Source organism: Bombus vancouverensis, chromosome 10 (assembly GCF_051014615.1).
Source record: "Bombus vancouverensis nearcticus chromosome 10, iyBomVanc1_principal, whole genome shotgun sequence".
Classification (NCBI taxonomy): Eukaryota; Metazoa; Arthropoda; class Insecta; order Hymenoptera; family Apidae; genus Bombus; species Bombus vancouverensis.
Genome location: NC_134920.1, coordinates 10912858 through 10929663, shown reverse-complemented (window position 1 = coordinate 10929663; position 16806 = coordinate 10912858). Strand labels below are relative to the sequence as shown.

General features: G+C 43.6%; 1 protein-coding gene across 1 annotated transcript; it reads left to right on the top strand.

The window, feature by feature from the left end:
• The first annotated feature begins 1074 nt into the window (after positions 1-1074).
• On the top strand, positions 1075-14802 carry LOC143303271 (insulin-like growth factor 2 mRNA-binding protein 3-A). Its single transcript, XM_076622282.1, has 2 exons — positions 1075-1249; positions 14735-14802. The coding sequence occupies exons 1-2, from the start codon at positions 1075-1077 to the stop codon at positions 14800-14802; spliced, it is 243 nt and encodes an 80-aa protein (XP_076478397.1).
• The last annotated feature ends 2004 nt before the right edge of the window (positions 14803-16806 follow it).

Here is a 16806-nt window from a genome sequence, read left to right as displayed (position 1 = left end):
AAGCGACGAGAAGGAGAGAGAGAGGGAAAACACGGAATGAGAGAGCCCCTCGGACGTCGTGTCGTGGTCTAGCCAAAGAGACAAGAGACTGGTAGGAAGGTGCGTCGTCGTCGTCGTCGCAACGAGAGGAGAGGAAAGAAAGAAAGAGAGAGAGGAGAGAGAAGTAGCTGGACACACGGTGAATCGTCAAGAGAACGGTCAACGCGCGTCCCTTAACCTTAAAAAAGTTGAAGAGTCATTTCTGAGAAGACACGGTCGTCGTCATAGTCCGCCGATCGGTCGTCGCAGTCATCCTCGTCGGTTTGTATGATCGAGCTGGCTCGAGAGACATCCATTGCTACCGGAAACACGCCAAGTCTGTGTACTACCGGTGTCGACTCGACGTGACAGAGAGTCGTTGTACCTCGAAGCGAGCGGGAAATAGACAGCGGTTCCAGAGGAAAGGAAGAAAGGAGAAAACAAAAGACAGTAGAGCCAGGAACGCTTGGAAGATCGTTCAAGAAGTTACGATAAACCTCCTGTGTCCCTTTCGTTTTTTGGTGTGCAAGCGCGAAAAATCAGGCCGAGTATCACGCGAGAAAGACAATCGTGTTCGTCGAGACGTTAAGATAGTAGGAAAGGAAAAAAAGGCGACGAGAAAGACCCTGACGAAAGCGCGCTCTCGTGTTCGTTTCTTCCTGCGTGATAACAGGATTTTCAAGATCGTCATCGTTGTCGTAGTCGTCGTCGTCGCCGTCGTCGTCGTCATCGTCTGCATCCCGTACGTGTATTCGTCTCGTATCGGGGATAGTTGCGATCCTGGACGTGTCGTAAACGTGCCGTGGTCGTGTCATCGTCGAGTTCGTCCGCGACTTTCATCGGTGTATCTCACTTCGGGTCTCCTTGTGCGAAATACTCGGTTTTCCATCGTTATCGCGACGTGATCGTACATCCTCGTTGGCGTGTTGTGGACAACATCGTCAGCGATCGCATCGTCTAGCCGCGTGCCACTAGGCTGCAAATTTTTCAAGCCACGTGACCGAGACGCATCTCGGAAAAGCCGCCACCATAACGTCCAAGAGCGAGCCAACCACCATGTCGAAGCTCTACGTGGGCAATCTACCGTCGGATTGTAACGAGAGTGCCCTCAGGCAACTCTTTCAGGATCATAATTTGTCGTGTACGACGATCCTGGTGAAACGAGGCGGCTATGCGTTCGTTGACTGTACCGATCAATCTGTAGCGGATCGTGCAATCGACAAACTTAACGGTGAGTTCAGAATCAACAGATGAGATAATGTTGGATAGATCGCTTCGCTATGTCGCTATACTTTATGTTCTTATCGGCTGTTGCTACGCTGATATCGAACCTCTTGTAAAATATATGTACATACCTATGTATACTGCTTTTACTATGGCAATATATCGCTACGTTTACTGCTGTTGTCGCTATTATCACACAGGGTCTGCTGTCACGTTTCATGACTGAACGAAGAAGAACCTTCGCAAGGGGCAATGCACGGGACATGGGGCCTTCGTGATTAATTTAGACATTGCAAAATGTTTTTATCGCTTTACATGATATTACTCTCTAGGTACGGCCTATACACTCTGCAACCAGGGAAGTCAACTTGTTTTCTATAAAGTTTTTTTGTATATTACGTGTGCAACAAGTTCCGTCTACCTGTACATTAACATTGTCACGCTTTTACATGCTTTTTCAACTAGTTTGTAAGATATTCTAAGTAGAAATATATGAACATTTGCACGCTTGTACATATGCTTCACACGATTTTCTGCTTACATTTACTTTCCTACCTCGATCGAACGATCGGTATCCTGTATATAGTCAACCCTATCCAAGCCCATCAACGCAATTACAGATATGTATATATACACGTATATTTTATTTATATACACATGTATTCGTGTATTAGAATATATTTTTTTACTATACCTACGTGCAAATAACAGACAACTTCACCGTGTTATTCGGGTAAATCGATCGTCAATTATATTCATTGGCGAAAGGACAATCGCGACTCGTTGCTGATTCCTTAATTTTTATATTCACTTCGATCGCTCTAACCGTGAAAATACCGTGAAAACAAATTGAATACGATCTATTTACGCGAGTTACCTCGAGGAATCGGTGACCGCTTTAGACGAATAACCACTGTACATTTTCTATCGGATTGAGAGCCCCTGTATGGGATCTCGAAAACGTATTCATCGAAAACATTTATTTTTCCATTTTCGCCGAATATGTACTTTGTACGTTGCGAATACCACGATACAGTCTACGACTTTAAATATTTTTACATCGTACAGGCTAACATTCTATGCCTCCTTCGCCTGCGTAATCGTTCGAAGGTTTTCGTCCGAGCGAATCGTACCTTTGAAATTCCCCTTAAAAACGGCGCGAGATATAGAAACTACTTTACGAATGCTCGGGTCGTGTGGAAAACTTATCCACGTGGTGGAGAGGCGCACGCATCAGCAAGATGGCGGAGCCGGTTATACCGGCAAGGTCACGCGTGTGGGTTTCGCCTTTGAGATAAGTTTCTGATAATCATTCGCGTCGTGGCCAACATACTGTTGTTGATCGATACGATTGCCAGCTTCGCCTAACATGGCAATGGTGATTCCGGCATTGAACGAAAATTACGATATAATCGGGCGACTGATAAGCGGCTGTTTAATCGTAAATGATTAGAATCCAATTATCGCGAAAGAATACCGAAATTTCATTCCGACCATGCGTTACCAAGGGTAACGGTGCGTAAAATAAATTTCATAGTCTATCGATAGCCTTGTTTGTCAAAGGCGTAGGAACACTGCGAAAGCGAAAGATCGATTAAAATCGCTAAAGACTACGTAAATCGATGCAGCTACTCTTTTTCTCATAATCCATTAGTAGCTTGACGATAGTCGTAGACGAAGAAACGGTTACCGACATGGTCGACGCGTCTTTCATATTTTTCGTAAAACGATCGCACGCCTATAAATCCTGACCATCCGTACTGAATTTCAACTTTGTCTCGAAAAGTTAGATCGATACTTGACTAGAAACCACTCACGCCTGTACGTCGGTGATTCTCCCGCCCAAAAAACGTGGTCAAGGTCGCGTCTGTACGCGTGACGTATGGTTCCCCCACTGGCTTGACGCGAGGTTAAAATTTACATCGTGAAATACCGCCAACTTCATCTCGACGCGTCCGTAGAAATTGGTTAGTCACACTCGTCATGCACGATGGCCATGCTAATCGAGTAAATCCAGATCGTAAATTTTGTCGACGACTTCGTAAGCAACGTACGCGCATTTCTACCTACGTTGATCGATACACTTGCGATTGTTTTTAGAGCTTGATAAGGTTAACGGGATGGAAGAGTATGTAGAGTACGCGTTGATATTTCCCGAGGATCGTTTTTAAACCATCTTGCCTATATATCGTATAACAAGATCGTTTGTATCTGTAATCGCGAAACAATCATTTTCGTGTCGTACGTATATAAGATAAATCACTGTCACGCTCGTGACAGTCTCGTAAGTACGAGATGCTAATCGACGCGCAATACTTGCTTCGCCATGATAAACCGATTTACGGTAAAGATTCGATGCGACGAATATCCTATGTCTATACGATAAAGTAATTCTATCTCGTATAATTAAAATAAAGGTTAGATACTTTGGACACGGTATAAATTACTGCAAGTATTTGAATTCCCAGGAAGTACGGGACGTAAGCAGTTGAGAAAATTTGGAGTATAATGGTAGGCAAAAATGTAGCAAAGAATACCACGAGAACGGTCGGCTTGCTTAGAAGCCGGGTTGCAAGAAAGAGGCGCGGTACGAACATTGGAACGATTCATAGGGAATAGTCTCTCCCTCTATTTCGTTAGCAATACAGAAGGCTCAGTCGTTGCTCTGCAGCAGCGGTACATATGTATGCGGGGCTGATCCTTGGATACAATACCGTGTGCGGAGAACGTTACCGCTTAGTACAGAACTAGTTTGGTGGGTTGTGTTACGTTTTAGACCAACTAAACTAAGGCTAGTCGCGGTTAAACTACATCAGACTACAAACATCGATATTAATTCACCGAGGACTATAGCTTCGCCGCCATTTAATGTCTTCATTTTGTTCGAGTCATGAGAACATCGTACCGACTAAAATGTTGTCACTATTTTCCAACGTAGAATTATAATTAAACGAAATATCTTATAGTACCTTAATAGCTATAGAAAACTTTTATTATAGGAAACCGTATTAAAAAATTCTGTTTCGCGTTAGAATTTATCATAAAAATATCAAGGTACAACGATTTTTAGAACGTAGAGGCATCGTGATTTCGTGGGAATATCGTTCTTCGTGTTCGAGTTTGACGAAACGTTCGTATTCAATGGCCGTTTAACTGGTTAAAAGAGAGGAAAAGAATGTATATTTTTAATCGCAAGTTTCCAGTTGTTCGTGGTTCGGTCAGCTTGATTTGTCGCGTGCCTGCTCGAGACCACCTGCTCTCGAAAAAAGTTACCTGTTAACAGTGCACCGGTAACCGACACTGATGGAACTTGACGATTCGGTTTCTCCTCGGACATAGCGAACCTCGGGATTCATAATAACATCGACGCAAATTAAAAACAAAAAGAATAATCCTATGTTAACATGCACGATCCTATTACGATAAAGAAAATTTCTGCAGATCGTGTCAAACGTTATTGCTACGCGTCCAAACCGCGTCTTATCGATCTACGTGACGTGCAAAATGATACGCGCACACACAGATAACACGTGTTTAATAAAAACGATTAAACTTAATTACAACCATTATTCGCGCTCTTTGCGACATAACCAATGTTCGATCGAAGTAATGGTTCCATGTTTCTCACGAACGTTCAACCCAAACGTTGTTGTACGTGTCGATAATATAAAACGAATCTTACACCAGCTATTATTAGCGGGAATCTGTTTCTACTTCACGATGACTGCGAAGTCCAATATTTTATCTTCTAGTAGAGCGGTTAAATGTTTCTTTCTTCGGCTCGAAAGAATTCCTTTATAGTCGCGATCGGGTCTTACAACGACGTCCGGGTAAATTGCGTTCGTTGTACACGCGCGGATGAAAATTACTTGGTTTCGGCGTATAAAACGGTAATTTGATTAACCGAGTATTAGGTTGAGAACAACGGTGAAAAGAACTCGATTTAACACCGACACGAATGTACGGCTTAAGCGCAAAAAGTGCTTGCGCGTCTGCAAGGAGGAAGTGCTATCTTTAGAGCGGCGAAAAGAGAGTGTGCGGTGTCTTCTCGTCTTCTTTTTCGTCTAGCCATCCGCTTTCATTAACTGAATGGTCTTGGGACCAGGGGGCGAGAAAGCCATTGTGAAATTTCAACATACTCGATACCTCGAAATGAATGAAACGTAATGATTCTTCGCACCGAACTTCCCTATCAGTCACGCGATTTCGCAACCGCAAATCAGTGGCTTAATTAGCCGTGGCTTTTAACGACCGATAAAATTCTCTCGTTGCACCGAAATTAAGCGATCGTAATTTTTTATTCGGTCTTTAAAGATATCGTTTAAAGAATTTTGAGGAATCGTTAAAACCACTAATTTATATCGTCGGAGGAAGAAGAAGAAAAAAAGAAAGAAAAAAAAGAAAGAACTCGTTAAAATTAAAAGCATACAGCATTAGGTTTTCGAGGGAAATCCACGCATTTCGTTCCGCGATATTGGAACGAAATTAACGAGGTTACATCGAACCGTAAAATGCTGATAACGTTGAGACGTCTGTATGATATTATCCCCGGAGCAGTTTCTATTTTGAGTGTTTCTATATTGGCTTCGTCGACAATTCTCTATTTCTTCCTTAGGCCTCCCACGCGGCGACTTTTTTTCTCTTTTCTATCTACATTGTCTTCGTCTTTCGTGGCCTCTGTTCGCTCGAGAAACCTTTGAAGACACGTGTTTGTTTTAGATACCCGGCCGTTGACTTGCCGGCGAATAACCGTGTTACCACTGTTACCCCGAAACCAAACCGTTTTCAACGAGATCTTTCTTATTGTAACAGTGGCATCAGCTATCTTCTTACTCCCAGCATTGCCCGTTCAACGCTTTCCCTTATATCTTCCCAGTGGAAAAAAATAGGATCACTCCTTATCGTTTACCGTATCCCATCGTTATCTGCTACCGAGTTTTTCTCTACGATTACCGTAGCTAATCCGCTTACGTAATCTGTATTTTCAACGAGTAACGTTCACGATTCGTTCGTCGTAAATTCGTGAAAAAAGATTCGACGCGCAGCAGCCATCTGACAAAAAGGACGAACGAGGGAAATCGCGACGAAAACGTTTCTTTAAAACGCATCTTATCCAGACTACCGACTTTCGTCCTTCCCTTCTGCCCATGAACGGAATCTTTATGTCAGAACGGGGAAAAAGAAAAAGGAGAAAGACGATTAAAGCGTCTGCCAGTTGTGGCGGCAGTGAGTCCTCTTGGGCCCACGTGCGCGTAATTGTCAGGTACGAAGAGAGAAATCCGAATCTTTCGACAGGTGTCAATGAACTGGGCAACGACGTATCCATCGAAGGATAAGCGAGGAAGATAGAAGGAAGGGAGGATCGGCGGGTCGAGAGAGAGAGGAAGGAAAGGCACGAACAGCTCGTTCGCACCTGCCTCCGTCGTATCCTACACAGGGCTCACGGTGATTTCGCATTTCGTCAACGCGACTCGGTGAAACTGATTCCCTTCCACGAATTAAGAACAATCTCGCAGTTGCGCGCATCAAGTACGATCGAGTGGAAATCGAATGGGAATCGAATCTCGGGAAAATACATTTCGAATTTTTCTTTAAGATTACGCGTACGTTTCTCTGGTATCTTAATTAACCCGCTAATTGCTACGTTGAAAGGAATGACTTTCTGATAAAATTCCAAGGTAACCCAAGAGACGATCTGCAACATGTAAATTAATAAGTTACATTTTATGGGACGTAATCTGATCGAAGATCATCGAAATACCGCGAAATCGTGACAATGTTTACGACGTCTGAAATACTCTAGGAACGTAGGTAGCAGTCGAGGGTCGAGGCGGCGACTTAATTTGTTTCGAGCTTCTATCGCCGAGTCGAAATTCGAAGTATGGGGAGTTTCAATCGAAACGATAGGAAGAAGAGTCGTGGAATAACTGGCGTACGTGGCAACGAGGAATATCGAAATAACGCAGGCAGCGAAAGAGAGGGAACTCATCGTAGAAAAATTGCATCGGCATGGCGCCATTAATCTCCGAACGAGCGGATATTATTTTAATTCTCAAACCTCGGACCGAGTCTCTTCCGAGAAACGCCGCCCTTTGTCCCGGTCGGCTCCACGAAAGAAAAGTGACCGAGTGATTTAATCTACGAACGAACGGAGACCCTGGACTCTTTCTGCTTCTCGCTGTTCCCTATGCCTCTTCTTTTCTTTTCATTGGCGCGTTTCTTTTTTGTCTATCGAAGCCTATGTATGGTCGAATTCAACGGTTCGCATCGTGAGCATTGCTGGAAGAAAATCGCGCCGAAATCACGATTCGTCGGCTCCACGAGTTCCGTATTTAAGATAGGCGAACAGGAATAAAACAACAAATTCTACCGATACCAATTCGTAGAACAATTGCCACGGAATAATAACCGGTTTACCGTAAACGTATATTTTTTGATATTATTTGACAAATGTCTGGATCAAGGTAACCGGACAAATCTTACAGATATTAATGGTTCGATCATCGTGGCGTGATGATAGCGATTTGGTCAATCGTTGTTGGATAACGCGAAGTTACATACGAGTGCTCGAGACATTGGCTTACTATGTTGAAAACAGAGACGTCAAGAGATAGGGGCGTTGACGCGTGTTCATCTTACACGGAGATTCATGAAATATTCGGCCACTTTATACAAACGTGAAATTCTGAACTTTGTCCATTTGTCAGATAAAAGTCGTTATCGTGCGCTGCCGCGCTACGACGTTCACGCTATTAGCGATGTACGCCGTACAAGTAACTTCACGACAATCTCGACAAGTGCCGCTCCGTTTCTTTCGTTTTCAGTATCGTACACTTTCAGGAAGAAACTTTCGCCATTCATATCGTATCGTACGTATATCGCTCGGGCGAAATCGAGCACACGCGCTGGTTAACTCGGCGTAGTCGATCGCAACGAGATTTAAAATTGATCGACACGCCACCTTACAATACACATAGGCGAATTTCTCATCGTCTTACGAATCGCTATCTCATCTTGCACGCAACAAAATATGTGTAGCCGCGAACCATGCGAATTTTCGAGGACTCGACACGTACTTGATCGACTCGACAAATTTCTCGTCGACATCTGCCGTTCGATCGTCATAATACGTACATGCAACAAGTACATTGGATCATGCGTAATTTAACAGAAATTCAGAGTCGTTGTAATTCGGACAACGTTTCTAGATGAAACGACAGTTTCATCGAGGGACAGACTTAGGAGAGCTTGGTACTTCGACAGAGATGAGAATTCGGGGATGTCGATAAGGATATCGTAAACACGACGAAACGGACGAGTCTAGATACGAAGGTATCGTGGTGTGAAAATCGAATGGAGAGTGAGATTTTGCGTTTGGCGCGCTTTCTGCGGATTCTCAGTCAGGACCTATCTTAACGTGCGTGGGCCCATTCGCTTCATTCGGCAAACTAACCTACCCGTCTAAGTAATCCATTGTGCTTCTCGTGCTCTCTTTGTGTGGCCGCTCTCACGCTGCGAGCGCGGCACAAGGGTGTGCGAGAAGGAGCAAGAAAGGAGAGTCCTTGGCGCGAGAAAGAAGCGGCAAAGGAACGAGCAGGACAGAGAAAGGGGGTGGAACAGAGGGCGAAACAGAGAGAGAAGTATGCCACAAGGCCAACCGAGACCGAAGCAATTTTTGCTTTATTCTTTGCCAGGCCGAAAACGAGCGTGGATCCGACCGACTAACTGCTCCAATTTTATTTACCGCATCGTGTCAAACCCGATCGACGCGACGTCTCTTCGTCCTTTTGTCTTTTCGCGATATCCCGCGGCCTCGTACGATCATTCCTGTTTCTTCTCTGCTTCTCAAATTTCTTTTCGAATCTTTTTTACCGCGTAAACAAACTTCGCGGGAAGATAGCGCGATTGTCCTCCAACCGTATTTATCTTCGTTTATTAAAAGGAACCATCCATCCAACTATTAGTTGGATGGGAAGGCGATATTTTTCTTTCGTCCGTTCGAGGGAAAAAGTTTTCATTGCTTCCTTTCGCTATTTCGTTCGGTTCGTTTTCGTTTCTTGGCTTCCGACGCGGAATTGAGATTAATACGAAGCCAGCGTACACCGTACGTTTAATTACCGTCCCATTAAAAACGGTTCCGATGTAGGTACGTTAAATTTTACCCAACGTTCCAGTGTATTTTCTTCAACGAAACGTTACGTTTCCCCGAATAGAAACACGTGCCCTTCCTTATCTGCGCTTCTAGAACGAAACGCCTCGTGTGGTTCGTTACCGAATATTCTAGCCACACGCAAATCTTTACCTATATATCGAATCACGCGAATGTTTATATAATTTTATTCCCGAACATTTTTCCTTTAGATGCTGTTATATTCGCGGTCGTTTTGTATCTGGATCGCGTGTCCCCGTACCAGAAGCGATATTTGTCAGGGAAACGCGTTATTTGTCTTCCGATGTTTCAAATGACATCGTTACCAACATCGACGTCCTTGTTTATCAAGTAAACTGGAAAAATTAGGTTCGGCGAGCAACGTCCGATGGCTGATCGATCTTTCAAAAAAAATCGATATACGCGAACTCGTTTGAAAATATTAATCGGCAAATTGCTGGGTAGATTCACGCGATTTCGACCCGTGATTCACGATTCGCAAACGATTTCCGTGGGACTGAACTAGCGAGTTGTAACTCAATAGTAATTTATGTACCTAGCCGTGCCAACCGCCGTGTCCAAGGCATCGGTATTCAGCATCGGCCTGGAATGCGCAACAGGAACCTGTTCTCATTCCCATTCCCGCGCAGCGCTACCCAAATATTTTATTACTTCCCCGTGGAGCCGGTGCTCTCTCTAGCTCTCTTTATCTCTACCTCTCTTCCCTTTTTTTCTTTCTCCCTTGCTCCTTGACCGACGCAAGAAACTCCTCGCTGTTATGTCATCCTGTAAGGCTCGCCTTATCGTTGTAGCGATATTTCAAACACTCCGAATACGTCTCGAGATTTCGTAGATGTTCGAGGAATCAATAGTCGTCTAATTTTGCTTCTGCTAATAATTACGTATTGAATATCCGAGGTTACGAACGAGTATTTCGCCACCGGTGCTTGGCCGAAGAATCGTCTCGGTGTATCAAGTGCCGAGATATGAAAAACGCTGTACTGGCAGCTGAGATACGCGAGGTTTACGTTACCTACGTTGGTGAAGCTATCGGGTATCGAAGCGAACGCTTTCTATTAATAATACACGCGTTATAAATAAACGTTGATAACCGATCAAGCTCGAGATACATAATTAAAGATGATTCACGACTTCTCGTGCAACTCGCTAATTACGTATTTTTTCGTCTTTATTCCGTTACGTTGCATGTTCGAACGATTGCTAATTACGTAGATATAATCGTCGGCCAAGTTCGCGTCGTTTTACAAATTCGAACGTAACCGGGTTTCGAGGCATGAAAGCCCGTTCGATCGCGTCTCACCGTCAAGCAGAAATTGACGAAATTTAAGTTAGGAACCGGTAAAACGTATCGAGAAAGAGGGACAAAGAGGAGAAGCGAAATGAAAAGGGAAGGCGCGGTGAAGCGAGAGAAAGAGGTGGAAGGAAAGAGCGAGAGAAAAAATGAATATATATTAGATAGATTGCGCGACGACCTCCGGATAGCTCTCCTAAGCTCGGTCTCGCTCGCTCTCGACTCACCTACCTGGCAGTTTTCGTTGTAGGCATCAGCAGGGAAGATGGTGGGTAGGGAGGGAGGAGGTAGGAGCACTAAGGAGACCTTGAAGGCTTGCTAGCCGGGTGCCGGTTAGTACTGACCCACTATAAAGGCACTTGCCATCCTGCTCGTTCAACAGGACAATCTACTATTACTCTCTCCCTCGGGAGAGCCTGCTAACCTACTCTCTTGCCCACATACACCGACTCGATCCGAAAACTCGCTTCTAGACCCTGGCTGCGCTTAGCTCAAACAGCTTCTTTCTCCCTCCCTCCCTCTATCTCGCTGGTTTCTCTCCTTTTTCACCCGTGCTCTCCGTCTCTATCCCGTTCACTTTGTCGTCCCTCGTACGCTGCCTTCCCTATCTCATTTCCACTCCCTTTTTTCTGCTCCCTTCTCGCTGCCGTTCTAATACCACCACGGCTACACCCCTCGAGTTCTCGCTATTTCGCTTCCTCTCGCTCCTTCTCTTTCTCTTTTTTTTTCTAGTTCGCTCTCTCTACTCCCTCGTACGCGAGTGTGTACGTTACACGAACACACGGCCGCGTACACGAGGCATACGGTATACACGCGGAGCGAACCCCCGAAAAATCTCTGTGTGACTGGGTAAGACGCGCGTACCCTTCTCTACGTATACGAGTGCTTGTTGCGTGTGTCTCTCTTATGCACGAATTTCACCGATGCTTAGAAAGAAGGAGAGAGATTCGAGCGTGTATCGTGTGTAAGTATGCCTGTGTTTGTAGGGAGTACCACCTAGCATAGCAACTGCTGTTTCTGCATTTCTTAGCAGCGCGCCCCATGCGAGATGCCGGTATATTTTAGGCATATAACGGGTGTCCCGTTTTCGAAACAGATGCCTACGCTTCTCTTCGCGGATCGTGCGTCTCTCGCGGTTACCCGATAACACGTCCTGTAATTGTAACTTCGTATCACCAACGCCAGCTAATCCATATCGAAGTTTTACTTCGTCGTAGGAATTTTTCCGATTTCGTAACTCGGTATTCGAAACAGGAGCGGCGGATCGTCTTGTGGATGAGACTCTTTTCTCGTAAAGCATGTCGAGTTCGTTTACGATACAACAGCAAGGATATAGTATGATACGATGTGGTAATAACTAGCAGGGTAAAAGTTCAAACCTCAAAAATAATCTATTTGACTCGATTTGTAAATAACGAGTGCTTAAAGAAGACAACGCGGGTAGTGCAAATATTAAGCTCGTTCGAAAAAATAATCGAGCGTGTGACCGTCGTAAATTTTGACACGAACGGGATCATCGCGATCAAACAGCTCCTGCTTAGTTGAAAATTATATTCGCTGGAAGACGACGTTGTAACCTATCGTAATAGCCTACTAAATGGCAAACACGTGAAATCAAGCGTAAAAGCACACGTCGAATTTAACGCAGCATAAGAATCAAATTAAAACCTCGTCAAGTTCTACCTTCCCTCCTTTTTTTTTCTCACCTTGTCGCGAATTGGCTTTCGCATGAAACCTGTTGGTACTCAGGCTGAGCACTCGTGCATGGAAACACTTACGAATATTATTGCTACAGGGTGAGATGAACCATTCGAGGGGAGACTCGACACGGGACCATACTAAGTAGCCATTTAAGCGCTACTTCCTCCTTTTCTTTTTTCCCCATCTCTTTCTGCCTCTTTTCACTTTCGAGTACTTACAGAAGATACCGTAACGCCATCTTCTCCTCGTCGTTTTATGTTTAATACGCGCATTTTTAATTCATTCGAATTTCCAAGCTAGTCCGCCCGGTAGGTTATATTATATACCCTCATTGTACCAAGCATTCTGCTGCATTTAATAGACTCCTCGCGAACACAATTCCGCCACTCGCCACACGCCATTGTACCCCGCAAGAGAGATCTACCCGGTTTTTCTGAAGCGGACTCGGCTCATTCAAAAAAATACCACTCCGCGCACGAAAATGAGAAGCGCCGAGATCGTTATCGATGTTCAACGACAACGACGACGACGATCTGCGACGGTCTGCCACGATCATCAACAAGCCTGCGTGCCCACTTACTTATGGCGCAAACCGACTGTAACTAATTCATGCGAACACGGATCTCCTTTTCGCCGAACCACTTCTAAATAACTTATTATTGAATCGAACAATTCCTCCTAACTTATAAAGCTATGCAAAACATCTAAGAAAACGATGCAGATACATCTACTATTATGCGTATGTGTATTTCTGTATAAATTTTAGGCAAAATTATTACGATTAAATGCGAATATCTCATTTCTACCGACCTTTATTAGAAGCTCGTCTTAACGATCAATCCACTGCATTCTGACATCGTTGGCTGCCATATTTGACGTCTTGCTGCCCCGTTTGTTCAGAAACATCTTACACGTTCTTTGTTTTTTTTTACATTGAGTATACATCAAGCACACATCGTTTTTATCTACGTATGTCCGAGGATCACGAATTACAAGTAAAAGAACGTTTTCTTCGTAAGTTTTCTTTGAAATAGTTTTTCGAACTTCGCTAGTCGATATTTGTACATTCATCCATTTGTAATCATAAAAATCGTTTAGTAGAGGTGACGCCTTTCGATTGCCAATTTGTAGTTTAAACGAATAATATTTCGTTACCAAAGGTTATACGAATTGAAAAGGAGAGATTAAATAAAGTATTCTAATACTTTGTTTTGCCGGTATTGCGAACAAGATTGTTTTGATCATAGATCGTGAGTAGAAATCGCGCCATTTGCTGCCGACCGAGCTATGTTTACATTCTTACGATGGCCTTGTCTTGCGAAGTAATCGAAGCGTATTTCTGTTCACGTTTAATCGACTAGAATACAAAAAAAAACACACGTCCTTTCGAACAATCTCAGAGTTGAATGGTTTTTTCCCGGAATCGACGAGTTAAACGTTTATAATCTATCACGTAATTGACTCTTGTGCACGTCGTGTTAATCACCGTAACTGACTGATTTCAAAACACATGCGCGCGCATCCTCTTGTCGCGAACAGGATGCGCGTAAGAAACAATCACAGTCTAATTGCCAATCATATAACGGATAAAATAGTTATTTTTCATGTAACCAAGTTTTATTTTGTATACGACGAGCGAAAAGGGTCACTTTCGGTGGTCGACAAAAGTGGTTTCGTAGATTTTTTTGGCATTACATTTAGAAAGAGGAACTGGTTAGAGAAAATTAGATGGGTCTAACTGGCAGAAGACACCTGGTGCCTAGGAAAGGAAATACTCGTGTATACATACATTTATGTATATATACGTTGTGACCCTCGGACCGTGTCGAAAAATTCGCTAGCCCGAGACTATGATCACGGATACGTTCACATAACCTCTTGATCCTGATTAGAATATGAGTAACGTACGCGATAGTTTCAAATCAGTGCAGTGATTTTTATGCCGTTAGACGTTGTATATGTGCAAATCAAAACCCGGAAGCAACCGCCAAGTTCTACTTCTCAAAACCGGTGTACAGCATATTTTTCCATGAGAAAATATCCCATCGGTAGCTCTGACCAGGGTCAGAGGTCAAATATACCATTGGTTCAAACAGGTTGTCCAAACTGACCCAATAAACCAATTCTCCTATTTCCTAGATGCTCTGAGAAAATTCAAGCGTTTCGTATTTATTCGGTTATCTTGCCTTTGGTTTTTTTTCCTTTATATAACCTATATAACAGGTTATATTTATTTAAATATAACTTTTCGAATAATAGTAGAAACATATTCGATATCCATAGTATTGTTTATAAATATGCTTTAAAATTGTGTTCTTTTCTTGTTTCAGGATATACCTATCTCGGATCAGTGCTTGTCGTGGAGCCATCCGTTGCTAGTGGACCGAAGAAACGGTAAGTTTTGAATTTTTTCATAACGTACTTCGCGTAAAATCGTGTCTGAATTTCGTACCACGGTATCGTATTGTGATTAGAAACCAAGCGTGTGTATCTACTGCTCTACTAGCTAATACGTGCGTTACTCGGTTGATCGGCGATATTCTCGACTAAAACGCCTTTACGATAAAACGCTTTGCTTTACACATTGCGTTACTTCGTATGCAAATATGCACGTATTAAATAAATTAGTCATGAATCGTCTTACCGTGGTTGTAATCAAAATTTATTCGGCCAACGAATATCGTTAACCGCTGTCCTTTAAACGGTCGTAAATTTGGCGAGCGTGCAGGAAACGCCTGTTCGAATTACACTTATATTATACATTAAGTATTTCCAGAAAGTTGCTCAACTTCTCAGGTTCTGCTACCGTGCGGATAGCGCCGAACCGACTTGTCCTTACGTGCTAATAGTCCATTTGTCTTCGAAAAATTTTATGTAATCGCTTACACAAACTTCAACAGCGGTTATTAACCTTAGGCAATTTCTCGATCAAAAGAGAGATCACGCGTAATGCCGGCATAACGAGGTGCATAATTGGCCGCACGCGAGTAAATGCGCGCGAGCGCGCATACACGAGAGTTTGAACTCGTGCCGAACGTGTCCAAGCAAAAATCGTCGAGGATTATCCGCAGTGGAACTCATCCGCGTCATAGAATTTTGAATAATTGTCGGATACCATCAAAGGAATCGTACGGTTAGCTCTACAAAACAAAGATGGCCAATTACACGCTTCGCTCGAGGTTCGACCGAAGCGAACTTCCTCGAAAACTTCGTTATCTATTGTTATGCAAATTTCCGCGGTGTTCTTTTATCGCGATTGCTTCCGTCGATAGGAGCATAGGTGCCGTAATGGGATAAACGATGTTACAATTCCTAGCTTCGTTAAATGGTATCGTTCTATATTTATGCATGGAAATTTGTAGAATATGAATTACATTTGCACCATTTTTTTTGCATGCTGCCACATATATTACGCACACATGGATCGCTGGTACGTATCTATTGCCACTATTATCCGTCGATCGTATCTGTCAACGGGCGTTAACGTTAATTTCTTCGCTGAAAACCTACCGATCCTAGTCGATCGTTACTAGCGCTACTTCTTTGAAATTAAATCGTCCTTGTGTCTTTGTCCTGGCTGAATTTCTATTACGAAGGACTTTGACGTTGTTCGATGACCATCTTTTAATCAAGAAATTTTTACGTCGATATCGATTTATGCTTCGTAAATGGAGGATATAAAATCGATGGAAAGTGGCATTTGATCGATCATTAATTACCGTTTGCTTCGATCGATATTATTGTTTTGATCGAAAACTTTCTACTCAGAGCTGCTTCCTAGTAGAAACGTTTGGGAGCCTCTGCGCATCGAGGCAGCCTCCTCCTCGACGGTGAGCAGGCGTTCGAAAAAAATGTGGCACCTGCCTTCTCCTTACGAGCCCCGAGCTGAGTCCAGGCTGCTCGCTCGTGCCACAACTGCAATCTGTTATTTCACCATCCCCCAACCTCGTTCCTTTCTCCGTTTCTCTTCTCGGTTATTCATACCACCGATTCCTGTTGCCACAAGAAACCTTATCGACGATAGGAACGTGCAAAGGTATAAACCGGGGATTTGTTGCCGGTCGTAATGATACTCGACAGCAGATAAGAGCAATTAAATGCAACGTGCAATGAAAGCAGGGTAAAACGAGCCGTACATGCGATCGCTTTTAATTCGGTTGTCCGATTGCATCGACCATGTCAAATATATAAAGTATCATTTTCCATCGTAACGTGGTAAATGCAATTTTTCTTCTGTATCTCGATGCTTAACATGCGACACGTGACGTGCGTTGTTTTGGACCTTGCCATAGCGAAAGGGTTAAATTAGGGCAACGAACGTAACCGTTGTACCGTAGATTGTAAATGAAATTTTTTGTCAAGGTAGCTAGCAAGGAGATTAGGCGGGGAGGTCGTCGGTCGA